The sequence below is a fragment of the Podarcis erhardii genome (assembly GCF_964252035.2).
Source record: "Podarcis erhardii genome assembly, chromosome: 7".
NCBI classification, from domain to species: Eukaryota; Metazoa; Chordata; class Lepidosauria; order Squamata; family Lacertidae; genus Podarcis; species Podarcis erhardii.
Genome location: NC_138511.1, coordinates 64,401,338 through 64,427,863, shown reverse-complemented (window position 1 = coordinate 64,427,863; position 26,526 = coordinate 64,401,338). Strand labels below are relative to the sequence as shown.

The window sequence follows — 26,526 nt, the reverse complement described above, 5'->3', positions numbered from 1 at the left end:
ATGCCCAGGAGAAAGGCCTCTGGTTTCTTCTGAAAGGTATATTTAAATACCTTTTTCATTTCATTATAAATCATCTCCCAGAAAGTCTTAATCCTTGGGCATGTCCACCAAAGGTGAAAGAATGTACCTTCAATCTCTTTACACTTCCAACATTTATTTTCGGGCAAATGATAAATTTTTGTAAGCTTGACTGGCGTCATGTACCACCTGTAGATCATTTTCATTATATTCTCTCTTAAGGCATTACATGCCATAAACTTCATACCTGTGGTCCATAACTGTTCCCAGTCAGCCATCATAAGGTTATGTCCAATATCTTGTGCCCCTTTAATCATAGCTGATTTTACCGTTTCATCCTGAGTGTTCCATTTCAACAGCAATTTATACATTCTTGACAAATTCTTAGTTTTAGGGTCTAACAGTTCTATTTCCAATTTAGATTTTTCCACCTGAAAGCCAATTTTCTTATCCAAATTGTAAGCCTCCATTATTTGGTAATAATGAAGCCAATCTTGCACTTTGTTTTTTAGTTTTTCAAAACTCTGCAGTTTTAATCTGTCTCCTTCTTGTTCCAAAATTTCCCTATTTTTAAGAACTTTTCAAGCGGCAGGGGGCAGTGGGGAATTAAGATAAAAGAAATCTGTGAAATAAGTTACTCTTTGAGAGGCCTTAACAAACCACGCAACTCCACTTTCCTGCTTTCATCTGTTTCAAATATTCTTAGTCATTTTAGTTTAGTTTATTACATCTATGAATTGCTTCTCACAAATAAAAGTCCCAACGTAATTTAGAGCAAAATACAAAATGTAGTAATAAACATAATTAAAAGTGTAGCCAGAGTAAAAAACAACAACACATCCAATTGTTGCTGCTGTCCAAATGCACTGGAAAATGAAAATAGATTTGATTGCCACTGAAATTAGACAAATTTGGTACCAGGTTGCCTCCCTGGTAGAATTCCATAAGTGGGAAGCTATTACAGAACAGGCCCATTCTCTCATCACCACTCTCTGGACCTCCCTTGGAGGAAAGCACACAAAGAAGGGCTTCATCTCAGGGTTCATATGGGGAGAGATGGTCCTTTAAGTATAGAGGTCTCAAGCAGTGCAAGATCAAAATCAGCACTTGTCACTGTTACTAGTTGTGACAACAGTAACAATGCTGGATCCAAGAGTACCTCAGGCTGTGAACCAGCTCCTCAAGGGAAGTGTGACTCCATCTAGAACAGGATGCATTCCATCTGTCCAAATAATAGTACCAATAGTGCCTGTGTTTTATCTGGATTAAGCTTCAGTTTGTTGGTTCTCATCCAGTCCATTACAAAGGATAGGCACTGATCCAGCATATGCACCACCACACCCACTTGAGATATAAACGTTGTGTGACATCAGCATACTGATGACAACACACATCAAAACTCTGGATGGCGCCAGTCACTGGTTGGTGTATGCCAGGCTGTATCAGAAACTGGTTTTTTTAAGTATAATTCTTATAAGTATTTTATATGTAAAATTGTTTTACATATCTTTATTTTATTGTGAAATTGCCTTGAGATGCTTCATAGGAAGCAATTCATAAAAGAAATAATAATGCTGATGTTTAAAAGCATGTGGGATAATACTGAACCCAGGAATCCCACATTAGAGACTCCATAGGACTGAGCAACACCCCGCAAGCACCATGTTCTAGTCTAGTCCCTGCTCAGTACAGGAATCTTGCTGCTACAGCTTCTCTGATGGTAACCCCAACCATCACAATCTTAAAAAAATTATCAGAAAGAGAATTGTGAACTATTACCTGCATATGAACAGGCGGCATTGAGGCAGGCACACATGTAGAGAAGATGGAGATGGCCCAGGCACTTGGCAGCTTTTCTAAATAAGTATCCCAATGTGTTCAGAGAGCTGGTGTTGAAATTGTCTTCCAAGCTTTTCTCCATGGCCTTTGTGGGAAGACCCAGAACTCTCTAAATATAAAATACACAAGAGACACAGTTCACCTTCAGGAAAGATGAATTGAAACCACTTTATGCAAAGCAATTACATCTCTCATGCAGGTACGTAAAATAAAGCACACAGAGCAGAAGCAAATAGTTGCCACAGTTTACCATTAAGCCTCAAAGTTTGTTACTGAATTATCACAAAATTCTCCCAACTTTACCTTAGGACACAACTTTTAGTATATGCCCATTTTCTGGAGAAATTTTGTGAGTTATAAAGTCAGTTAGCCTTTGAACACAATGAGATGAGAGCAAACCTCATTTATCCACGGCAGTTGCCCACACAAACCTAAAAAGCTGCCTTCTTGGCACTTGTCTACTGTTGGCCAGCTGCTTCCACACATTAGAACAGACAGCTCAGAAGCAAGCTCACATTTGTAGCAGCTTCCAGGATTCAATTCAAAATGAACCAAACTCCAAGCAAACAGTGCTGAGCTGATGAATTTTAAACAGGTGGATCTTTTGGACACTCTGTTTGAAAGTCTCCAGTGCAGAGGTGGCAGTCACTTCTACCTAGGGTGTGTTAAATACCAATAAATACAGCCCAGCTGCTGAGCAGGTGGACCTAATATCAGCAATTGCTTATTTGCACTGCCTGGCACCAGTAAGAAAACAAAAGGGGAACAGGAGCTGCACAGCCCACACAAACAGCCAATGAGAAGCTTCTCATGCTTTGCTCTGATAGACACATAGCCCAGTGTTATTGGTGTAACAAGCTGTTGAGCTGTTTTGTTCTGCCAAGAGAAAGAAAACAAATGTTCAGATAGAGAATAAATTTAAAGCTGCAATCCTATGGGGACTTACCTTGGAGTAAGTCCAACTGAGCACACTGACATTTAATTCCAAGTAAATGTGTACAGGACCAGGTAACTAACAGCATAGGTCTATACTTCTTTACTCAAAAATTCAACAGGATTTATTTCCAAATAAGTGAGGACAGGATCACAGCCTTTTAAGTCCCAGTGACTTTAGACTGGTTTACTTAATTTGAATAGAACTGATTCTCTGTGTAGTGTAAAAATCATCTCCAACAAATACGTTAGGGTTTTTTTGCCTTCCTTATTGTGTCTTCTCAAGGGTTCTGAGACACATGAACAGAACAAAGCCCATAAAAGTCTCAAGTGGCTATGTTTTTCATGTCTCTAGAGAGTTTGCATAACCCCTAGTGAAGAAAAGGCCAGAGCTCTGAATTTCAGGTAACAAACTGAAAGTAGACAGACCATGACAAAGAGTGAGAGTTGTTCTACCCCCCAGACATGCACATACTCTCCTCTATGATGCAAGCCTATTTGCCTGGCAATTGTCACCACGCAGACAGGAGCATTCAATTTGATAACTGTTCAATTGTCAATTGAACTGCAGTGGAACTAGAACCTCTTCATGTAACCTGAATCTATCCATTCCCCAAAGCAATGTCCATTCCTCATAGCAATGTCTACTTATCTATAATCTAATTAGCACAGACCACTCCAGGATGCATCCAAGAACTGGAACTAAAAGGGAAGCAAGGGAGCCAGTATGTGAACAAAAGCTGTGCAAATTACCTGGAGGAGCAATTACAATCCCAAGACACTTCATCATTTGGACCATGCCACCAGTACCAACACTAATAGGCCAGCAGATATCAAGCTATACATTTCTGTGCTCCTAGTGGGCCCTGAAGACTCTACAGAGCAACAGATTCAAGTGACTGCTGGGGTGAGGACTCCCTCAGTACCATGCATCATAGGAAGGGAGAGATAAAGGTGTTCCCATATGACCTAAAATATGTTACATAACTCCATCAAAGAGGATCTTAGGGATACCCTCAGATTGCACAAGGAAGGAATTGGCCATGCAGGAAGCAATGCAAAAGCCCAACCTTCTGCAATGCTGTATAAAAACAGAAGATACACTTAAAAACCCCTTCATAATGTTGCAGAGGATTCTAAGGGCATATTTCCAGGTTATATTGGGGGCCAGCAACTCTGGAAGAAGCATGACAGCCTGACTTACACTACGTCCAGCATGGCTAAGGTAAAGGTAAAGGTACCCCTGACCATTAAGGTCCAGTCGCAGACGACTCTGGGGTTGCGCACTCATCTTGCTCTATAGGCCAAGGGAGCCAGCGTTTGTCTGCAGACAGCTTCCGGGTCATGTGGTCAACATGACTAAGCCGCTTCTGGCGAACCAGAGCAGCGCACGGAAACGCCATTTACCTTCCCGCCAGAGCGGTACCTATTTATCTACTTGTACTGCGTGCTTTCGAACTGTTAGGTGGGCAGGACCAGCATGGCTAGCACCAATTAAATTGTGTCAGCCACCTGCCCAGTCACTCTGTAGCACTGGGCTGATGCTGAGATCAGCCTATGAGTAGCATCTAATCTCATGTTTTGCTCTGAACACCTATGCAGGATGACAAATTAAATTCCTGCTGTTGTGCAAGTCTTTAACAACACCATTTGAGGAGTCAGCTCAAAGTTCAATTCTGTCAGCTACAGGCCTGAAAGTCCATTTCCACAGAACAATGAATAGCTTTCTGATCAAGAAGCTGTGAAGCAGGTTATTCAACTGCTATAATAAGGAGTTCTTACAAAAAAAATTGGATGAAGTAGGCAATAACAATTATGAACTGTGAACAAATGTCCAAGAAACTTTGAGCATTGAATGAAAGTTTAAACACCAGCTTGTGCTATGACTAACTAAGTCATCCAGCTAGGTTTATTTTATTTCAGTGTCTGGTTCTCAATACAGTGGAGAAAAGGGTATAATGTGATGGTAAAAAATGTGCCAAAGAGGAATAAAACTGCAAAAAGAACCCAAAGAAACATTTTCCTGTTGGCACTTCAAAGTGCCAAACTAGGCAATACTGTATGCTAAATGCCTTCATGAATTTAGCCCTTTCACTCTGCACTGTTTTCTCAATTAAAGTTGCCCCCAAAGGAAAGCTGACATTGACACCAAAGCAGCTTCACTTCTGGAGCAAATAGCAGCTTAAGTTCATTGGGACCATGACTGGAGTGGCAAGATGAAAAAGTGGACAGGGCTCCTCCAACTTTAATAGTTGTGTAGAAGAGAGAATTTTGACAGTTGTAGCTTGTCATGTAAGCCCTAACAGCGATGCATAAAAAAGGGGGAAAGAAATAAGTACCGTACATTAAATGCTTTCACACATTTAACACATTGTATAGTTTGGCTCCAAGATTACACGAGGATCCTAGTAGCTACAGCTTTGCCTCCATCTGATTCACAAATGACACACACATTAATTAGCTGCCCCTAAAAAGTGCAAATTACCGGTAAGCACAGCCAGTTCTATATCACTATGTGCTCCAAAAGGGTTCCTTGACACAAACCACTATACTCAGTGCTAAATCAAAGAGGCTATTAAATGCACTTACTGAATGGCATTTCAAACAGCTTATTAACAAGGTATTTCTTCTCAGTGAGCTTTCAAAATCTAATGCATTCCTACAGAATTTACAACTTACTCATATTCAGTAGAATATAATACTTTCGTTATACTTTTTAAGGTACTGTCATTCTCCATTCTCCAACACAAATAAGATTCCAACCATTCAACTTAAGTGCATGTATTAAAAGCTGTTCTTCCCACTATATGCATGCTTTTAAAACTTTCACTCAATGTCTAAAAGTCTACTAGACACACTGTAGATCACTTGACTCAATCTGGATATATTTGCTACTTTGTATAGTTAAATATTCTATTTTGCAACAATGCTCTTGATCAAGCAGATTAACTAGAGCTGCAAAAGATAGGATACAGTACTTAACAGCATTAGAAGAAACAATTGAATTCACGAGGTGTTTTCAAAACCAAAACAAGATTTCTGTGGCCAACTAGGTTCCTCAATTCTTCCTAACTAACTATTTATTTATTTATTTAAAGGCTAAGACAGTATTTTCCAAATTTTTCCTACCTGAGGTTGACTTTTTCTCAGAATTAAAACTGGAGCCACATTTTTATCTCAAAATTTCTACTTTCACAGTTAGAATGAAAATTACCATCCTTTAGATGTCCATCTCCTATGTGTCTGTGCAAGTCACAGTTATGCATGAGCCTCCAGATGGGAAAATGGCAAGACCAGAGTAATAACCCATACAGTCACACATCAGACAGCTTTGGTGGGTAATTTTGATATGTGTTTACATGAGAAATGACCCCATCCTTTCTCAACATGAAGAAATACCTGTCTCCAACTGAAGCTGATTGGAAGGAGGCAAAATCAAAGCACCAGTAAAATGCAGAGATATAATGGACAATCTCCTTTCTGGGTGGCTACTTTAGGTTCACACCAATCCCAGTAAACAGTATAGGAACTACTGGGCTAAGAGAAAAGAGAGTCAAAGTAGAATTAACTGGTACAAAATTAGTACTGAAAGATTCCTTAGCATTTATATACACTAAAGCTTCCAAACTAGCATGAAGAGCGTGCATCCTCAAGACATACATAAATAAATTGCATCCCACTGATACCCATAGGGTTACTGATCTCTACCCCTCAAAATTTTATGGAGCATGAGCAGGCTCACACAAAAATAAATCAGGTTGATTTCCTCCTCCTCTGGAGAATCATGGAAGTTTTTAAAATACAAGAACAAAAGATTACAGAATTTGTTTAAAACACACACCCTGCCAGAGAACTCAGGAGGAAGATAATACCTAATGCAAACATTAGGTATTAATACCTAATGCAAACAGGAGGACAATTTGATACTTTTGTACGGAGAGGACCAACAAACCAAATCCTTGCCCAAGCCTAGAATCAAGTCGTTTTAACTTCAAGCTGCTCATCCTGGGGTTAACTGAGGGTTTGGGCTAGGAGAGGGTCCTTAAAACTAGGTTGCCACACTCACTGGCACACCTACAAAGGCTTGCTACAAAAATAAGCTACGGTTTCCCAACTTTTGAGCATTGTTTCGTCCACTTATTGTTACTATTTTGTCCAGCTTCAGGCCACAAATCCCTCGCCGTGCCACTTTTATCTCTATTTGCAGGAAGAGGCTATAATTCAAGAGTACCTGCTTTGCATAGGTAAGGTTGCAGGTCCTCTCTCTCTCTCTCTCTCTGCTTAAAGGATTTAAACCGAAGCTGCACTTCTTACAGCCCCAACCAAAGTTTGATTTCGCTGTTCAGGACGGAAACCGCCACTCTTGAGTGGAGCCCAGCTGCTCCAAAAGCCTCCAGCGTCATCTAGTTACAGGATCTCCCTCGCGTCGCTTCCACCCCCCACTGCAGCGCACTCGGCGCCGTCCAGGCAGGCAGGACCCCTTCACTCCGCGCTGACCATGCCTGTCACAGGAAAGGACGGACAAGGCGGGAGGCCCCACCTCGGTCTCCGCCGTTCTCCACCCGCGCCCTACTTTCAGGAAACGCAGTAAGAGCGGCACTTACCAGAGCTGCATGGCGGACGCGGAGAGAGAGAGTCCTCTTCAGTTGCCCGCTGGGGGTGGCGAAGGGTCCGCAGGCCCCGCGACTGGGAATGGAGGGGAGGTTGTGGGGTTCAGGGGGGCAGCGGAGGAGGTCGTCGTAGGCTTGACAGGCTCAGGTAAGGGGAGGGGGCGTCACCCTGTCAGCATCCCCCCTCAGGGTGGAGGTCTGGGCGGCAGGCCTCGCGTTCACCATGGTAACCTCGTAGGCCTCAGGCTCCCTCACCAGCAGCCGCCCCCCGTCAAAAAAAACAACACACAACACACCTCAGTGTCGGAGGCTATTCAGCACGCGCCTACAGACGCTTACACGTCAGCGCGACATTCCTAGAGCAGCAGCAGCACCTCACTCGACTCTGCCTAGCCCCGCCCCCATCTCTCTCTCTCTCTCTCTCACATCCGGAAATACAAAAAGGTACGCCTTGCAAGCCAGGCCGGCCAACCAATCAGGGCTGGGTTGGCCGGAAACGGAAAAGACCGCGCGCCGTTGCTACGATTGCGAGGTTTTTGCGAGGGACAATGTGTTTCGCCCCCCCCCCCAACCAGCACGGTTTGGTTTTTTTAAAGAGAGGGGGTTTGTGGAGGAGGTGGAAAATGCCCATATCTGACATGGAGGCGGTGGCTTCTTAGGGCACGTCTTATGAACTCGAAGCGCTATTGGCGAAAGGGGTAGTAAGGGGGAGTTTGATTGGTTAAGGAGCGCGTGCGTGGGCTGGTGAGGCTAGTAAGTGCGGGGGCTGAGAGGTGGTGATACGGAGGTAAGAAGGGAAGGGGATATAATACAGTGTTTTTCTTGCGCCAGTGACGGATCTCGCTTGGAGGAAAAGGTGAGTGTCGGTGTTTGCGGAGATGAGGGGGGTGGAGATGAGGGGGGGGGGTCTCTAACGAGAGCAAAAGCGAAGTGCGTCACGTATGCGGGGGCTGAGGGTTTGGGTGGGTGTCTGTGGGTGCGCTATTAAGGAGGGAGCAACTGCACCTCTGGCAGAGCCTGCGCGTTCTAGCATGCGCCACGCGCGCAGGGTTTTCCTAGTTTAGTGGCATTTCGCATCTCCCGTTTGGTGTCCTGGGGAAGACTTCCGGTCAGCTTTTGCACGAGCCTAGAGCTGCGATCCTAGCAGGATTTGCTTGGCGGTAAGTCCCACTGAATTCTATGAGGCTGTCGCTAAGGTAAGCGGGGTTACTAATGCAGCATCGATCTGTTTTATGCTGCTGGTGCTGCTTCTGCGGCGGCTGCTCTCAGTATTTTTTTAGATGCGTTTGCAGAAAATGTTTTATGCTTGCAAACATTTTTTTGTTTTAATATGTTGTGAGCAACCTTGGAAGGGTAAGCGGTGAAATATTTTTGGACCTGCACTGGGTAGACCCAGGTGCAAATCCCCACTCAGCGACTGGCCTAGTGAAAGCTTTTTAGCTATCTCCTCTGAGACTAGGCTATTTCATGTTAATTCCTGAGGGCTTTTTGTCCAGAAAGTTCAGCTGAAGTGGAATGCTTGTAGGGGCTATCTTATCTCGCTGATTTTTCACCGGTTGCGTTGGTTACCCGTTTCCAGACGGTTAGCCATGTTAGTCTGTTGCAGTAAAAATAGCAGAGTCTTGTGACACCTTGTGGCAAAGACTAACACTTATGGCGTAAGTGTTTGTGGACTGCAGTCTTCTTTATTAGATGCAAGACTACTTTATTAGATGCATATCTGGAATTCAGGTATATATCCACATGGTTTAAGGAAAGAATTGTGCACAGTGTGATCGGAGAGAAATGAAATGCAGAAAGTACAGATATGCTGTTAATTACATAATTGGCAACGGTAATTCACAATTAATTAATTAATTAATTAATTCACAGATAATTAATTCGCAATTAATTAATTCACACAATTAATTCACAATTAATTCACAATTAATTAATTCACAGATCATGCAGGCAGATGGTTACTTATACGGTACAAGGTTCAACTTGCACATAGTTGTATGTACGTACAACTTCCTAGAAGTATGCCCTGTTGATTTCTCTGGGGCATAAATCCAGATAAGGATTGCATTTGACAGACCACTTACTCCTATACGAACCTCCTCAGGTGCTAAGAGCAGTCCTGCATTCTGGTCCATCACAATGGTCAAACAGGCCAGTAGCCTGATGTCTGTATCAGGGAGAATGCCTTTTCAGTGGTGGCACTGTATTTGTGAAATTGCCTCCCCCCCCCTTCCCCAATCTAGTGTGGCTTTTAAGTAGTCCCCTTATTTTTCCAAGCTTTTTATAGATCTTATTGCTGCCTGTGTTTGACAAGTTGTTTTTGTTTAACATTTTTTATTTTTAGGCTTTCAGAGGGCTTGTTCTGCAGGGGCGAATAGAAATATGTTAATTGAGATTGTTGTGAGGATGAAATGGGAAGGTGGGAAAAACCATGTCACCCTGGAGAAAAGAAGGGATATAAATGTAATGAATCTCCACAGATGTTAGAATAGTAGGAGTGCAGTGTTATTAGGACAGGGGTCCCTGCCTCAGAATCCTCGGTATACTGGTCTAATCATAGATCACAGTAATGGATCGTTGTAAGCCATTTTCCTGCCTCCCCACCCATCCCAATCTGCAATTTGGGTATACTAACAATGGACAATGTTACAGATTTGTCATTGTTTTTCCTTCTTCCACTCCCCACTTCCAGCCCTGAATGAGTATTTTGGCTTACAGGATATGTATACACACCCCATCTGTGGGATGGGAAAAATAATATTGGAAATTTTATCATTCCTAGCCCACTGCAGTTAATGTCTGCAGGGCAGCTAATGAAAAATTCATTTATTTTTCACACAAGAAGACGCATGCATGCATTTCTGTCTTTTGGGGAGCAGTACTGGGGGCAGACGTAATGTGACCGCCAAGTCTTGTGCTACATTGTTACTGATGAGCAGATGTCGCTATTACCACTTAAACAATCTGTTGGTTTGTTAAAGTGTCACAAGACTTTTTGTTCTCTTTTCTTCACTGAGGTACAGCCAAGTCTTCAAAATAACCAGGAAATCTGGATTGCAAGCAAAAAGCTGCTCCCACATGAAATTTGTTTTAAATTTGGGTGGGGTTTTGGTGGTGTGTAGTTTTGAAACATTCATGGTCTAAATACCTAATCTTTGTCTATTTTATGTAACTTTGTGGTTTATATAGTGCCTTATTACCACATATATAAATATTATTAAACAAAAATAAATAAACCACTTGATGGGGGGAACCAACCAAATAAACTCAAAGGAGTTTACAAAAATTGACCTGTTTGCTATATAATCTACTGCAGAATCTTTATGCATGCGTGTGTGTCTGTGTGTGTATCAGGGTAGAGATGTGGTGCCTTTGGCCCTGCAGATGTTGCTGAAAATTTCCATCATTCTTTATGACTGACCAGGGCTGATGAGAGTCGGCCAAATTAAACTTTTATTGCTGATCACCAAAGGCCTTTGCAGAAATTCAGACAGGCCGAAGTGTGTACAGTAAATCATGTTTGCCAATGCAGGTACTAAAAATATTTAATGAGAGCCAGAATCAATTATTTAAAAAGCAAGAAAAACAAACAGTAAAAACAAGGGATGAAAATGCAGTAAAATAATAAAACTATCATCAAATCATGGCATTACCATGACAATTTATAGCTATCTCTGAAAGCACTATTTGCACTCACTGCTGCAAAGATCCAAACATAAGACACCATATAAATCTTTGAATGCTGACGATATAGCTCTTTACCCTGGCCTTTGACATTCCAGTTAGCAGAGTCCTACTCAGAGTAGACCCATTGAAATTAACAAATGTAAGTTATCCTTGTCCATAGTGATGTGAGATGAGAATATTCTCCAAAAACTGTGAATTCTGTCTCGTCTGCACAGCTGCTTTAAATGTGCACACCCCATTAATCGAGAATATTCTTGAGAATATTCTCCAAAAGATTATTCTCTAGAATAAATTATTATTGTTGTTGCTGTCGTCCAAAAACTACAATAACAAAATGTGTCGTATTCAGTCTTTTACTACTCAGAACAGACCTATTGAAGTTAATAGAAATGGCTAATTTAAGTTTATTAATTTCACTGGATCTGCTTTGAGCAGGACTTAGTTGACCACATCCCTATATTTCTAGGGCCTCCTCTAGTTATGATAGTAAATTGTTATAAACTCTTTTAATGTTGCACTTTACATTAGTGGAACCGTGCCTTGGACTTTCTAGAGAAAAGCAAGTAATTAATGATGATGATATCTGGCAATAGACAATGTATGTTTTCTAGGATGGTTTTGTTTGTGTGTAATCCCAATAAAATAGTATCTAGAATCCTTAAAACAGGATTCTAGGCATAAAGAACAGAATTAAAAGTAGTGATTGCATGAAAGTATCTACACTGAGCCAGAAAAGCTTTGCCTGAGTTTAGCAGACGTAAGACTTAACCAAACTGGCAACTCTACCATGGTCATTTTTTACTCTACCATGGTCATTCTTTACCTTAGAGCATTAATTTTATCAGATGAGATTGACATCTCTCTTGAGATGACCAAAGTGTATGTAGAAACATATTAAGATCTGAGTATCTTCTGATATCTGGAAACCCAGTCCTTGCAATTCAGTATCAATTTAGACAGATTTTATTTTTAGTAAACAAATTTATAGACTGTGTCATGACATAAAGCGTAAAAACAGAACAAAACACAGAAACATAAACTTAAAAACAACAGAAACCTTTTACCAGGTATAAAATTTATCTTTCATAAATGACTGGGTTACACCTTGGGGAAAGCCTTCCTAAACAAAAATGTCTTTAGAAGCCCCTACACAGCCCCATGCTAGGCATCTGTATGACTTCATCTGTGTGATTTCAGCTGGTCATCGGTTCCAGAAAGCTGAAGCTGCCGACACTAAAAGCCTGTTAAATCTATCTGAAGAATTGTCTATAATTATAGCAATAAATTATAGCATTATGGTTACTGGATGAGATTGAAGAAAGTTGTATTTCTGAATGAATTAGGAGTAGTAGGGCAGAGCCAACAATTTCTTCAAGAAACTGTTCTGTAAAGATTCCAGCTTCAACATTTGGGAAATATCCCAGCCCTGTACTTTATTTATTGTGTATGCTGCTTCTGCACACATTTGCCCAAAGCAGCTCCCAATGTGACAGCAAAAAACACAGAACAATGCTTCATTACTGTAATAGTCTAAATGCTAACTCATTTCAAAACAGAATATGCCAATCTGAATAAATAGATCACTTTTGATGATATGGATATTATAACATTCTAAACTAATTATAAAATAAATGATCAAACACATGTACCAGTTAACATCAGTGAGCTGAACTATATCAACCAGAATCAGCTTGGATAAACATTTCCAATGCAATCAATTATTAGCAATGATACAACCAGCACCCCTTCCGTGGCAGTACTAACAAATAAAGAGCATAACATTTTTTTATAGAGGTTAAAAATTAAAGTGCACACATTTCCTAGCAACACAGAAATTGCCTCTCATTAATCCTTGCAGGGAGCCACTCTTCAGTCGACAATAGATACTTCAGCCCTATACAAAATCAGCCCTATAAAAAAATCTGAGTCATTTGCTTTTGTTTTGAAACCACTTTAAAGCAGGGTCTATTATAACACCCCTTTCTATACAACAACAGTTTAATATGGTGTCCAAAGTTGTAGAAGCTGAAACATCTCTCTACAAATTTCCCAAGAAAATGTATAATTAAACTGAATTCTGAATTTCTAGGCATTTAAATTCGCCTCTTAGGTCAATCAGTTACTCATCTGTTTACAGTTAGAGTTTCTGGTGTCTCTTTCCAAATACCACAGCCTTGCTTTTTGAGTACTTTAGGGTTTTTAAACTGCCTTCTTAAACCTACACGAGCATGAGAGAGAAGTTGAATATTTCAGAGCAATTGCCATTTTAAAAAATCTCTGAGAGAATCTACCTTGGCAAGAGTAGATAACTATGGAAAGCTGACTGTCCAAACCCAAAGATGGATGTCCTCCCTGTTTGCCTTTACTGGCACTTGAAGATGGTGAGCGTTGGAGTCCCAGCAACATGTGGCAGACCATAGGTTCCTCATCGCTATTTTGGGCATGGTCTAAAGCTGACATTGCCCACCTTTTTGAGCCCACCGGCACGTTTGCAATTTTGAATGGATACCACCTCTTCTAGTTGCATTCTTTCTCCCCTCCCCTGGAGGTCACTACATAAAAGAGAGCAAGTGTGCACACAGGTTATTTGTTTTTACATAGGGTGTGGGTAAAGTCAAATCAAGCAAAACTGCAACATATCTTGAATTTGCATTGCTTTGCTCAGAGTCCCCCCAACCACCATCAAGTTAAAGTTTGCATTGGCACAGTAGAAACCGCAGATCTGGGGCTTTCAAGCACCACAAAAACAGGTGCCTGCTCTATATCCCCACCCCACTCCACCCTACCTGACTCCTGCAGCACTCCCCCTTCTTCCCTTGACTCTGCCCCCCTCCCCATTTTCATCACTCTGCTTTCTGTTCACCTGGCCAGGTGCTGTTCTGAACCTTAAGAATCATATAGAGGTGAAAGAGCATCACTTTGTCTCGATTCTTCATTCAACTCTACCTTTCTAAGAGGAAAAGAAGGTAATTGCCCATACTCTCTCTCGGGACAAAGGTTGCAGTGCGAGAGGGTGGGGTCTTGGATTTTTTGTGAATGCAATGTGAAAGCGATGGCCTCAAGGGTTCCATTGCATGCACCACTGTCATGCTGGCAACCTCAGATCTAAAGTAACTTCATTTGGAGTGCCAGTTAGGCCTATTAGATATCATTGCCTGCTAAGAATGTGCACATTACCACAGCTGCCTATGGCTGCAAAAGCATCAAGGCAAGATGCATTTTCAGGAAGCTTGCCCATCACTTTTACTGATCTTACTGCGGTATCCCAGTAAGCATCAAGCTTCATAGCTCAGTCTTTCTTAACTACTACACTGTGCTACCGTTAGCTGCCTTAAAACTTGGGAATCCTGAAAGCTCAGTAAGTTTTGGGTTCTTCCCTGTCGTTAGCCAATTAATTCTAGGCATGAGCATTGTGTCTTTGCCAGTAACAGTAGCCACTGCTGTAGGGGAACTTGGTCTATCCAGTGTCACTGTGATCTTTTCTCTATCCTGTTGTATGAAAACAATGGTGGTCTTTACGTACAGAGCTGACATCATGGCTTCAAATTCGGGAATTGTCCCTGATGATGGTGAGAGCAGCAAGAATCCTACACTGGAGAGATGCCTCAATGTGCTTAGAGATGCAAGCAACGATAGCGAACAGTTTGCTGCTCTGCTTCTGGTAAGAATCTGGCCTTGCACTGGCAGGAATAGACTGCTTTGGAAGCAAATCTGGGAATGAAGATAAGCTTTTTGAATCCAGCTATTCATGGTAGCTGGCTGGGTGGGTGATCAGTAGTTTTCTACCTGTAAAATGGGAGTCATAATTACTAATAATTGCTTAAGATAAGGACTTGGGTTAGATAATAGCATCCACTCTTGTCCTGTAGAATAAAGATGGACACAGATCCTTGTAACAAGGAAAGAGCAAAGCCTTCCATGTCTGTGGCATGCAAGAGGAACTTAGGGAGGGGGAGGCCTAGTAAGCAATTATAGCTGAGGAAGGGAAATGGCTAGCTCAGTCAAGCCATGTCACAAAACTGCACACTTCTGATGCTTCCTGATTTTATCCTTCAGGTGACCAAAGCAGCAAAAGCTGGAGAAATCAATTCCAAAACCCGCCGGAGGATCTTTGACGCGGTTGGTTTCACATTCCCAAACAGGCTTCTGACGTCTAAGGATGCCCCTGAGGGCTGTACACAGCACACATTCCAAGCCCTGGGCCTCACCCTGTTGGCCTGCTTCTGCACCGATCCAGATTTGGCTCGGCATCCCCAGGTCCTTAACAAAATCCCGGTTTTCAATGATGTGATTTCAACTTGCAAGCCAGGAGATGCTTCTTGCAATGCCATGATTGATGATGCTTATCAGTGCCTCAGGGCTATCATGGCCACTCCAAAGGGTCCCAGAGAGTTGGTGAACAGGGGCACTGTCCCAGCACTGTGCAGGGCTTATGTGAAGCATGGCTATGGCTTTGATCAGGCCTTTAAGCTGCTTGTGGGGCTTCTGATCGCAGCCGAAGCAAAGTGCTGGCAGAGAGCCACTGTTGACCTCATGGGGGTGCTGAACGTACTTAGTCTAGAATTCCAGAAGGCTGAAGACATGACCAAATTCCAGCTGTGTGAAGTGCTGCCCCGCTTCATCCCTCCCCTTCTCTCACCCAACGCCGAATGCCTCCTGCCCCTCTACCGAGGCCTGGCTAGCATCCTGAGCAGCAAGCTGAGCACTTCCCAGCGGGACCCTGCCTTGAAGCTGGCAGCCTGCCTGTCACAAGCCTGTGGCTCAGAGTGGATCCAAGGAGGGGGTGCTGGCAGCAAGTTCTTTGCCTTGCTGTCCAACCTGGCATGTGTCGAAGTCCGCCTGACTCTGGAGGAGCTGGATCTGGCAGAGGTGGACAAGAAGCAGGAGCTGATGGCTGCTTGCTACGTTCTGATGGAGACGGCAATTGTGGAGTGCACAAAAGAGAAAGGTTCTTTGCTGCTGGAGACGCAGAAAGTGCAGCTGGTGGGGATCCTGGAGGAAGCCTTCGGGGCTGTCATACACTACTTGAGACAGGTATAGTAAGACTCCCAAAATCTTCCAATCTTATAAGGCTGCCTCCCTCAGGAGTTCAGGAAGCAGTTAACAGTCTTACCTTTATGAGGGTCCGAGGCTGTCAACTGTGCCAGGTTGGTAGGAGTCATCTGGTGTCCAAGTGAGGCAATTCTTGTGGGTAGGAAGCCCAAACTAGTATTGAGGGAAATGAACCATAGTACAGGACAAGGAGCAGAAGAGGAAAGGGGGAGATAGAAATGGCGTCCCTGGACTAAATGAAAATGTGGAAGTTCTGAATAACACAGCAGGGCAAAGAGCTCTGAAACGGGGGCTGCCTTAACTTTTGTTTATGTAGGGAAGACTGAACTGGGAGCCAGTCAAGGCCTTTGAAATCCATCAAGGATGGTAGAAAAGGTGGAAAGAATCTACTGCTTCCCCAGATTGCTGTTTTGGCCAAGTAGCTGAAGTGCTTGTGGTCCTACAGGCTCTGTGGCTTATCAGCTTGGATTTAACAGATGGTACATGCTCACTTTGCTTTGACTGGCTCACAATGTCACTCATCCCAGCCTCACTGATTTACAACATGTTTGTGACTGCTTTCTCTATCCCACAGGTAGGGAGAAAGAAGCTGGACGACCCTTTCATCTTTGCCTCTGTTCGAATCCTTGGGGCCTGGCTGGCTGAAGAGACATCTTCCCTCAAGCAAGAGATCTGTGACCTTCTGCCTTTCCTCATCTACTATGCCAAGATGCGGTTTGAGGAGGAGAAGAGAGTCAGAAGTAGTTTGCAGCAGGAGGCAGAGCAGGCTGGGCAAAGCAGCATCCAGCCTCCTGTTTGGCAAGGAGATGCTATAAGGTAAATTACAGCGTTGGGTGTTGAAATAGGTTGTTTTGCTGCTTTATGCCTTCTAGATTCCAGTTTGGGAATCAGAACCACTTTAGGTTTATTCTGCTTAAACACTTCTAATGTTGAGCTGAGGATCAGGAACATTCTGGCTGGAGTTTCAGCTTGGACATTAAAGTCCTTGAGGGGCCTTAGGCAAACCTCTGCCTCGCTGATACACTGCGCTGCCACATTTTTGGAAACGTTCTTCACAGAATAGAATTGTAGACTTGGAAGGGACCTAAGAGTCATCTGGTCCAACCGCCTGCAATGCAAGAATCTCAACTAAAGCATAATATGAAGCTTTTCTTTTGTCATCTTAGTTATCAGTGTGGAAATGACTTGGACTAGATTCCATCTTGGGGTGGCAGCTTACTCTCCTCCAGAGATAAGAGGTGTGGAGTTTTTACAGGGGTCTTATATTGCCACCAGGGCTCTTTTTTAAACATTTACTTGAAACTGTGGGGGAGAGTGTTGATGACTCCCAGTGCTGCATATTTTAGCTAGGCAACCAAGAGCAACAGCAGTGGCTGTGATCAGTTGGATACAGGCAGGGAAACTGAGGATGAATTCCAGGCAAGACAGAAGTGATGCTAATTGGAAGCCCAAGTATTTAAAGCAGTAGATTTATTGTTGTTGCAATTAGTGTGCATAAAACTTAGCAGTTAACAGGATTCCTTCAGTAGTGCTGCCCCCTTCCCCTCTACCCTGGACCAGGGTAAGCTGCTTACTTGCCAAGCCTTCTTGTCTATCTAAGGCAGCTTCTGGCCACCCATCAGCAATGGCATGATGAGCACTAGAAAGGCTTATGCAACAGCTCTTACTGATGGTTTCTAATCCCGAGACCATGTGGGAGCAGCATTTGTTCGTGGGCGCCTGACTATAGCACAAAGGTTCCCAAGTGAGTCATCTGTGTTCCCTGGAGAACTCTTTGCAACCTTCCTGATGTGGAATTGCATTACAAGCTTGGGTCTGGAAAAATCAACCCATCAATATTGACTCTTGTGATTCAGTTTACTTTGAGTTCACTCTCTCTGCTTCTCTTTTCTTTTCTTTTCTTTTCTTTTCTTTTCTTTTCTTCCTCTTTTCACCAGTCTCTCAGCTCTGAGGTTGGTTTTGTTGGATACGTAGGATCAGGAGCCATGTAGGAACAGCTTCCAGGATGCAAATCCACCTTGATTTTAAATATGCAAAGTTCCATCAAGTTCCTTTGTTCCCATCTTTTAAGCAACAAAGGCTGGTTCATTAAGGCAAATGGGGCACTGCCCCACCAACTTCAGCCTGCCCCATAGCCAGCCCTGCCTGCCTGCCTTCTTACTTAACAGCACTGGTTGTCGGCTTCCTCCTTCTTAGCCTCAGTGCTGTCACACCATATATACTTCAGCAGGGGCAAACCTGGAATTAGTTGGCTCTGGCCTCGCCTGCTGTTGATTATCTTCCCTTCTATCAGTCCCAATGATCACCAACTACCACTCTAGTGGGACCAGTAATAAAAGCTGTGGGAAGGCCAGACCACCAATAAGCTTCTTGAGTTGAAACCAGCCCTTCAGCTGCAGTCAGCTGTGTCACTTGAGAACCAAAGGTAGGATGTTGTCCTGGCTCTGTTGAGGATTGAGCACAGAGTCCCTACCAATTAGCATCAAAGGAGGGGAGAGAAGACCCAACCATGTGCAGCCTTGTCATGTTCCCAGACTGTTAAAACAGGTCTTGCTGGAGTATGTGTGATTCCCAACAGTCACTGCATACCCAGTCCCCTCCTCCATCCTGGGTGACCTACAACCTTTAACCAGGTTCCTGAGCTCCCTTGTATGGCTGTACTCTTCTAAGAATGTTTGAATTGTTTGGAGCCGGTCCGCTCTCCTGCATTTTACAATAAGGATATAATGTGTAGTGTAATTCTGCCTAGCTGCTGCAGTGTCACGAGCTACACCTACCTGCCATCTGCTTAGGTGGCGAGGCAGGGGTATGGAGCGGTGCCTCTGGTAGTTGTCCCAGTTCTATGCAACTACCTCTCCCTTCATTCTGTTAGGACTTACATAATTTCCTCCTTAAGAAAAAAAAAATCAGGACTTTGACTAGTGTAAGAAAGGAGCCAGGGGTATCTAAGGCTAACTTTATAAACCTGTCCTCCTGCGGTCTGTTATTATGTGTTAATCATTGTGGGCTGCCCGGAAAAGAAAAGAAAGACTTAGGAAAGATTGGGTACAAATGCTTTCAAGAAACAAACTTTATGGGATAAACAAGACAAAATGCCCAGACCCCATTATAATAAGCAGTCTGAACATTTGAACATTTCAGATCTTACTTTGATATTTAATTTCCCACCCCTAGTCATGTTTTCTCAAATATAATGAGAGGGACCCCATTATTGGTCAGATTGGCAGAAGGTGCAGCAGGGTCTCATTACTTTGTGCAAAAATTGTTGGGCCTTTTTTTGAATATATTCAGCAGTAGCTAGTGCTAGGGTATGGCATTGGGGTGGCTCTTGAGCTGACCTAGGGTGGCAGCTCTTCAGTAGCAAATCTTTTGTAACTGGCTTGGGTTTTTCACTATAGAAAATCCATATTCCAGGTTGAAATGCATTTTAATTTCACCATGGTCATAACAACTTCCTTGTTAAACTTTGCTGTCAGAAGCTTGAGGCCATGGACTATCTAGTTAGTGGTTTTTGTAAGCTGCTTGAGGGACTTTTTTGTCTTAAGAGCTTGGGTATATAAATGTTTTAAATAAATGGGAAAAACCCTCTGCCTTTAACTTAGTTCCAACATTTCCATGTCCCCTTTCAGATTCCTCTTACCTGGCTTAAGCCACTTGACTGCAGAGGATCGACCCCGTGGAATCCTCATTTCAGAGGGCGCGCCAGTACTCCTGTGCCAATATTTCTTGTACCGGTGGGAGATATTTGTTTCAAATACAGATACCCTGACTACATCGACTACTGTGGAAACCAGCCTTCAGACGTGTTGTGAAATTTTCCTTAATTTGGTTGTGACTGCTCCAGATTTAATCAGGTAATGGGTAGAGGAGGAATGCAAATGAGTTAACGACACCTTAACATGTTACAGAGGCAAACCTCTGTTTCGAAGTGCAGACTTCTTATTCACATTTTTTAAAAAATATGTTATAATTTTAATATGTATAATAATTTTTGTAATACGAAATGAAGAGCATGAAATATAATACTTTAAATATTCATCAAGTGCTCGCTCAATGAATTTCTTTAGTAAGAGATGTACACCTAAAAATGTAACAAATGAATTCACACATGACTGAGGAAATCATGGTTTAATTCTTCACCCAGGGTTTAAATCCCCACTCAAGTTATGAAGCTCAAAGGGTCCTAGCCAACCCCTCAAGCTGGTGTGGGAGCAAAAATAGAGAAGTTTATGCACATAACCTTGAGTACTGTGGGTGAAGGGTGGACTGCAGATATGATTAACTCAGAAAGGATCTCGTGTTTTGCTTTCTCTCTCTCACCTGCAGCCGAGAAGATTGCTTTGCGACCTTGATGGACACATTGCTGAAGTCCCTTCCTTCTCTGCTGCCACAGAGAGAACATCTCGGCCTGACAGCCAATGTGGCAACACTGGGACTCATGATGTCCAAGAGGCTGTTTGCTTACCCAGGCAAGAAATAGCGCTGTCAGCTTCCACTGCCAAAACTGAGTAGGAAGTCAACAAAATGTAACCATGCCCTAGTTTTTCTTCAGCGGCAAATCTGTTGCTAGGCTGTACCTCTTCAGAGTGCAGGTGTGTGCCCACATGACCTGAATGCTGTCCTTACAAAACAAAAGGCCAAAACCCTTTCATGTAGAAAACCAGCACATCATAAGAGAAGGGTTCTAGCCAAACCTCCTCCCTGATGCACTCGTTTTTCACTGTGGGGGGATTATTTTGGGTTTTTTGTTTTTGCATAGAACAGCATGCGAGCACCCCCGCAGTAGCCTGAAGTGGTATAGCCCAGGCACAGGTTTATTAGCTCAGTGAAAGCTAGGCCTGTGTGGGCAGACAAGTGGTTCATTACCATCCATCTCCATGGCAACTCCGTATAGTATCGTTTTCTTTCTTGAGTTGCCCAACATGAGACTCTCTCTTTCCTCCTCCACTACCCTCCCGAGTTGGGAATTGACAAACAGTGCACTCTAATTATATGGGGAGTCAAATGAGAAGGAAAAGAGCTGGGATGAGAGGGTGCAAGCAAGAGAAGCCTCACAGAGGCAGTTCCCTCAGAATAAGCTGCTGATCACTCAGCACAGCAAGTGGCCCAAAGCCCACACAGCCGTCCCAGTTGGGCTAATTAAAATGTACTTATTTTAAGTATTAAGCTTGTGTCTTTCCCTCCTCCGAAAAACTAGGCGTAATGCACATGGAGGTGCTAGCCCATTCTGTCCTTGCAGCAGCACTGTGAGGTAAATTAAGCTGGAAAAGAGCAGCTTGCCCCAGGGGTGATGCCGCCCGGCGGGTACTGGGTGGGGGCGGGTCGTGCAGAGGGCTATCTCTGCGCTTGCTCATCCCACCCGCGGCCTGGCTGCTAGGCATAGGCTGAGGTGTGCAGAGAGTGCAGAGCAGTGTCAGGGGGTGATGGCCCCCTCAATATTGGGGGAGCTGAAGCCCCCTCCTCCTATACCCGGCACCACTGGCTAGTCCTGAGGTCAGCCAGTGAGAGCCATGGCTGAGTCTGGCCCCAGGCCTCCCAGGCAAAAGGCTGGGACTGCATCTTACAATGGTGAACCCTGTTATGACACTGAATGTACTCCTGCGATCAGTTCTGATTAGTGTCACCTGAAAAGGGAGGGGGTGGCAGACCACTTCTTGGCCTATTCTGGAAACAGTTTTGAAAACTGACCAAGGAAGGGGTCGTGGGGGGGGGGGGACTCAGGTCTCTTCTTTGTACTGGCCTGGCTCAAGTTAAGATATTCCTCGAGGGGTTTCAGCCTGAGGAAGTAGTAGGAAGGCAATGTCATAAGAACCTAAGAAGAGACTGATGGATCAGGCCAGAAGTCCAGCATCCAAGCCACGCAGAGGCCAACCAGGCACCTGTGGGAAACCAGCAAGCAGAATTCAAGCACAAGAGCCTGCTCCCTTCCTGCGGCTTCCATCAGCTGGTATTCAGAAGCATTTCTGCCTCCACTGTGGAGGCAGAGTATAGCCATCCTGGCTGATATCCATTGATAGCACTCTCCTCCATGAATTTGCCTAATCCTCTTTTGAAGCCATGCAAGTCTGTGACCATCACTGCTTCCTGTACCTTCCCAGACCTTGGAAGGAAGCACATGTTGTTGCTGAATGCCCACATTACCTCTCTCTCTCTTTTTTCTCCCTTTCTCTTCCTCTCTTTTTCACTCAGGTCTGCAGGGGACTCCAGAATCTGAGGGCTTCTTTGATGCTGCCATCCGCTTCCTGGCAGAAGCCCACGTGGCCCAGACTGACCTCGATGGGGAGAAGGTGACCATGAGCGTTTCTCCAACCTATAAGGCGGCCTGGCCAGCCATCCGTGAGTTGTGGTTTCTGGGCATGCAGGCTTTCGCTAGCTGCGTGCCCCTCTTCCTGTGGCTGCCGCAGGATGTCCTGCGCTCTGGCTGGCTTCAGGAGCTGCTGGCCTTGCTGGGCCGTGTGGCGCCGTCGTCCGTAGACTTGGAAGTTGTCCGTGCTTTCCAAGGCATCCTGGTGGAGCTGGCCCGTGCTAGCCAGCCGTGTTTGGAGATGATCCAACAGCACCGGGGTTTGGAAATGGCCAGCCTGTATGGCATGGCTGCCTTGGAACAATGTCTCTCTGAGCAGTGAGCAGTGCTCAGAACAGGTTGTGGTCGGGTGGGGGGAAATGTTTTCCCTGAAGCAGTTTTTTATCATCCTGTTTCATGCAGATGGATGATCTTCTTAATCAGTAGGGCATGGGATGTGTCGGGCACCTCTTCCCAGAAGGCTGCACAAAGTTTTAAAACAAAATATGATGTCTCATAAAGCATGTGTCCTAGCTCTCTGTGATATCGTAGAGTAACATGAAACAATTGCACAAATGTATGCCAGTGCACGTTAGTGCTGTTCAGTTGACTCTAATGCACTGTGGAAAAAGCTAGTTTTCCTCTAGAGGGGAGAGTAAACAAATGCTAAAGGAACTTTGGTGGCATTCTAGCGTGGAAGGGAAGGAATGTTTTTAACTATGTATAATGATTGTTTCCAAGGTGTCCTTTTGCTACCTAAATCAGGCTTCAGGGTAGACTTAAGTAATGCACTTATGAAGGGCATACTGGATAGACTTTTGGCCATCTAATTATTGATTACCTCAGGACTGTGCCATTGTTGGAGCTCTTTTCTTGAGGATACTATTTATTTACCTATTTATTTATTTATTTGAATATTCAATTTTTAAGGATACAAATTCTTCCTAGGCAGCTTACACGTAACATTGAAGTACATTGATAAAATCACAGTGAAACAGTATTGAATAACATACAAGCCTTTGGGATCCTTCCCACATGGTAGCTGATGTCTTTATTTAATAAATTTGTACCTGCCTTTCTGGACAAAACAAAACACCAAGGTGGCTTACAATTTTTTAAAAAAAGCAGGGACAGTTTAAATGTGATTAAAACAATTGGGGAGGAAGTTCACTCTGTGGACTGGAGTGATGACACCCCCAGTTGGAGCAGGACCAAGGTCTCCTTTGCTTGCCTACCTGTTCCCACATGGCTGCTGGCATTAGATGGCCCTGTGGGGGGAGATGGGGCAGGCAATGAGGGGGAGGGTGCAAGCTATTTTGCTGGTAAAAAGAATTGACTCCCTTTTGAATCAACTGCATTTCAAGGAAGAGGGATTTCCGGGGCCAAATATATAGTATTGGGATCTGTACTCTCCGGAGTGTTAAATGTTTGCTTGTTTTTCGCTTCTCTGTATTACTTCCGCATGTAGGCTCTTGCATGCAGCCAGTAAATATTATGTTCATGAGTTGGAGGCTGGATTAGCCCCTGAAGCTGTGGCCTTGGCTTAATATCTTGGTGTTTACAGTTCAGTAAATAAAAGTGCTTTGTCTTGTAATAAATGTCTGGTTCTTACTGACGTGTTGGTCTTGTTCACCAAATGGATGTCTGCTGGAAGCAAGCATCGCCTTTCCTCTCTTTCCCTCCTGTCATCCCTGTGAAGCAGAAGGGAGAGGGAGGGAGAGCCCTACTGTGTCAAATCAAAGGTTCCTCTAGTTCAGTCTCCAGCAGTGGCCAACCAGATGTCCTATGAAGAGTTCACAAGCAGGGCATGGAGGTCTCAACCCTTTGCAGTTCATCCATAGCAGCAAATATTCCAAGTCCCAGTGATTCTGGACATGGCTAGTAGCCGTTGATGGGCCTCTTCCAAAGCAATACATATTAGCTACTGATCTTTAGTCTGCCTTGAAATTTGCTTTGATAAGGAATTTTCTGTGGTGTGTCTCTGGGTCGGGTGGCTGGAGTGCCTCCAGGGTTGGCTTGGACTATCATCCCTAACCCCTTGGCCATGCTTGATGGGAGTTAGAGTCCAGCCAGTCCATGGATGGCCACAAGCCCTGATCCAGGTCCATCCGATCTGTCGAGTAGCAGCTCCCTACTGCGAACCTACAAAGTGAGGGCAGAGTGGTTGGAACTTGCTCAGCACTTGGGCAGCTTTATGAGGCCGGTGCCGGTTGGTTCTTCAAGCAAAATTCAACTTTATGGGAAGAAACGTCCTTTTACAAAGCAGGTACAGTCTTCTCAGTGTTCTGGTCACAGACTATTTCTTTCTCATTTATGCACTGGTGGTATGAAGTGGGACAAAAGGGCCATTGACACTCTTGGGCTCACCGGAATGACGTGCAGTTTCTCAGTGGCAGATGAAGGCAGCCATCTCCCATCCAAGCCTATAAAACCTTTTAAATAGCACTGCTCTTGCTCCTAATCACAGACCTGTGTGTACTTGTGAGTGCAGGAAGCACCGTGCTGCCTCTTTTCTGCCCCCCGATTGAGGGAAGTTCAAGCAAGGTCCTTTATTTCCCAGTTAAAATATTTCACCTCAGTACCAGGAAGCACCTATGGGGATGCGGTGTGTTCAGAGCCCTGAGTAGGCATTGTGATGTGGGAGTTGTGGTTCAGCTGACGGGTTCATGGGATGTTAGGGAAGGGGTAGTACCTCTGGTGGGGGACACATCATGCTCCAGGGGTAGTTTGGCCACCATTGGTCCTCACCGTGCTCTCGGCTCTCACCTGTAGCTCCTAGCAGGTGTCAAATGTGACAGCATCCACAGCTTGGGAACGGATTTGACTGGTCAGCTAAAGCAGGTAAGGGTAGCCAATGGGTCTCAAACCCATGGTAAGTTAGGGACTTCCCCTGCAAACAAAGACAGACACCGGCAGATAGAGTGGACAAGACCAATAGTCAAATGAGTCAATGGTGAAGGAGGCGGTTTCTTCATGGGCTGTAGAGGGAACTAAGGGGCAGATTAGACTCAGCCTGGGAAGATAGCTCCTAAACCTCTGCTGCCTTGTGGGAGATCTCCAGGAGAGGAAAAGGCTAAGGAGTAAACCCTACACAAATCCAGAGTCGGTTCCCTAAGATGGTTGGGTGGCACCTTGTCCTCCACCTCCCAGCAGTTGCTTCAGCCAAGCTGGTGCCAAGTGTATTGCTCTGCTTTCTTTCCAGTGGTTCTCAACCTTTGGGTTCCCAGATGTTGTTGGACTACAACTCCCATCACCCCTGAGCTCTGGCCTTGCTAGCTAGGGGTGATGGGAGCTGTAGTCCAAAAACATCTGGGGACCCACAGGTTGAGAAAGGCTGCTTTAGATCACATCAGCGAGGCTGAGGGTTGTGGCCTTGTTATCTGGGCAACCCAGGACCTCCATACACACTTCCCAGGCTTGGTCACTTCAGTGCTGCTAAGACAGCAGTTTGACTACTCCTGGAGGTGCACTCCATTGTCTCTTGAGACAGATGGATTCCAACAATGGTTCAGTTGACTTCTCTGCCTTTAAGCTCTTACTCAAGCTGGTGGATGCAGCAGCATCAGTGCCAGGTGCTGCACTGGTACAACCTGGCAAAGAGCATCCTTGTTCCATGAACTTTGCCTGGAGAAGAGCCATAGCTCAGGGATTAAGCACCTGCTTTGCATTCGGAACATCCCAGGTTTGAGATCCAGCTTTAAAGGATGGGATCACCTTAGCCTGAGATCTAGGAGAGCTTCTGCCTGTCAGAATAGACGATGCAGCTGGGCGGATCAGCAGAATGGCTTTATAAAGCAGCTTTTATTTTGTTCGTAATGAAGATTCTACATGAATAACCAGCTCAAAGTGTATCTTTACTACATACCTGTTCTCATATCATTTCCTGCTCATGAGAACAGTGCTGCACACAGTCATGCCTATAATAACCTTTTTTAGGCTGCCTTTTCTAGGCGTGCAGTGTAATTTCATTTATGGGAAGGAACAACCTCTGAAGCAGTTTAATGTGTAAGGCGGTGTATGGCCCTGGGGGCAGAACTGGAAAACAATTCAAGAGGCAACAAAGGCTGCTATTGCCCAGGCAAATTCCCAGCCCTACAGGAAACC

General features: G+C 44.2%; 2 protein-coding genes across 5 annotated transcripts in view; one reads left to right on the top strand and one right to left on the bottom strand.

The window, feature by feature from the left end:
• The window catches only part of KIAA0319L (KIAA0319 like), a 61,044-nt gene extending 53,213 nt beyond the window's left edge, over positions 1-7,831 (bottom strand). The window contains exons 1-2 of one of the 2 annotated variants that reach the window (XM_081871652.1): positions 7,395-7,831; positions 1,798-1,966 (exon numbers count right to left, since the gene is read on the bottom strand). In XM_081871652.1, coding sequence (XP_081727778.1) covers positions 1,798-1,939 — 142 coding nt within the window. In that variant the 5' untranslated portion in view covers positions 1,940-1,966; positions 7,395-7,831. Of the gene's footprint in view, positions 1-1,797; positions 1,967-7,021; positions 7,044-7,394 lie in introns of those variants that run through there. The other variant, XM_081871653.1, reaches the window with a different exon arrangement.
• A 96-nt stretch (positions 7,832-7,927) lies between these two features.
• On the top strand, positions 7,928-24,020 carry NCDN (neurochondrin). Of its 3 annotated transcripts, none has more exons than XM_081871678.1 (8): positions 7,928-8,256; positions 13,959-14,053; positions 14,613-14,748; positions 15,144-16,121; positions 16,714-16,955; positions 19,769-19,993; positions 20,466-20,608; positions 22,329-24,020. In XM_081871678.1, the coding sequence occupies exons 3-8, from the start codon at positions 14,623-14,625 to the stop codon at positions 22,763-22,765; spliced, it is 2,151 nt and encodes a 716-aa protein (XP_081727804.1). In that variant the 5' UTR covers positions 7,928-8,256; positions 13,959-14,053; positions 14,613-14,622; the 3' UTR covers positions 22,766-24,020. The 3 variants fall into 3 exon arrangements, with proteins under 3 accessions (XP_081727804.1, XP_081727805.1, XP_081727806.1); XM_081871679.1 differs by lacking the exon at positions 7,928-8,256 and adding an exon at positions 8,381-8,560; XM_081871680.1 differs by lacking the exon at positions 7,928-8,256 and adding an exon at positions 8,381-8,596.
• The last annotated feature ends 2,506 nt before the right edge of the window (positions 24,021-26,526 follow it).

Bases quoted from the DNA above. Each gene is read 5' to 3' on its own strand.
- NCDN (XM_081871678.1), top strand. From the start codon at position 14,623: ATGGCTTCAAATTCGGGAATTGTCCCTGATGATGGTGAGAGCAGCAAG. The intron at 14,749-15,143 runs GTAAGAATCTGG...TTTATCCTTCAG, and splicing joins AGTTTGCTGCTCTGCTTCTG to GTGACCAAAGCAGCAAAAGC. The intron at 20,609-22,328 runs GCAAGAAATAGC...TTTTTCACTCAG, and splicing joins GAGGCTGTTTGCTTACCCAG to GTCTGCAGGGGACTCCAGAA.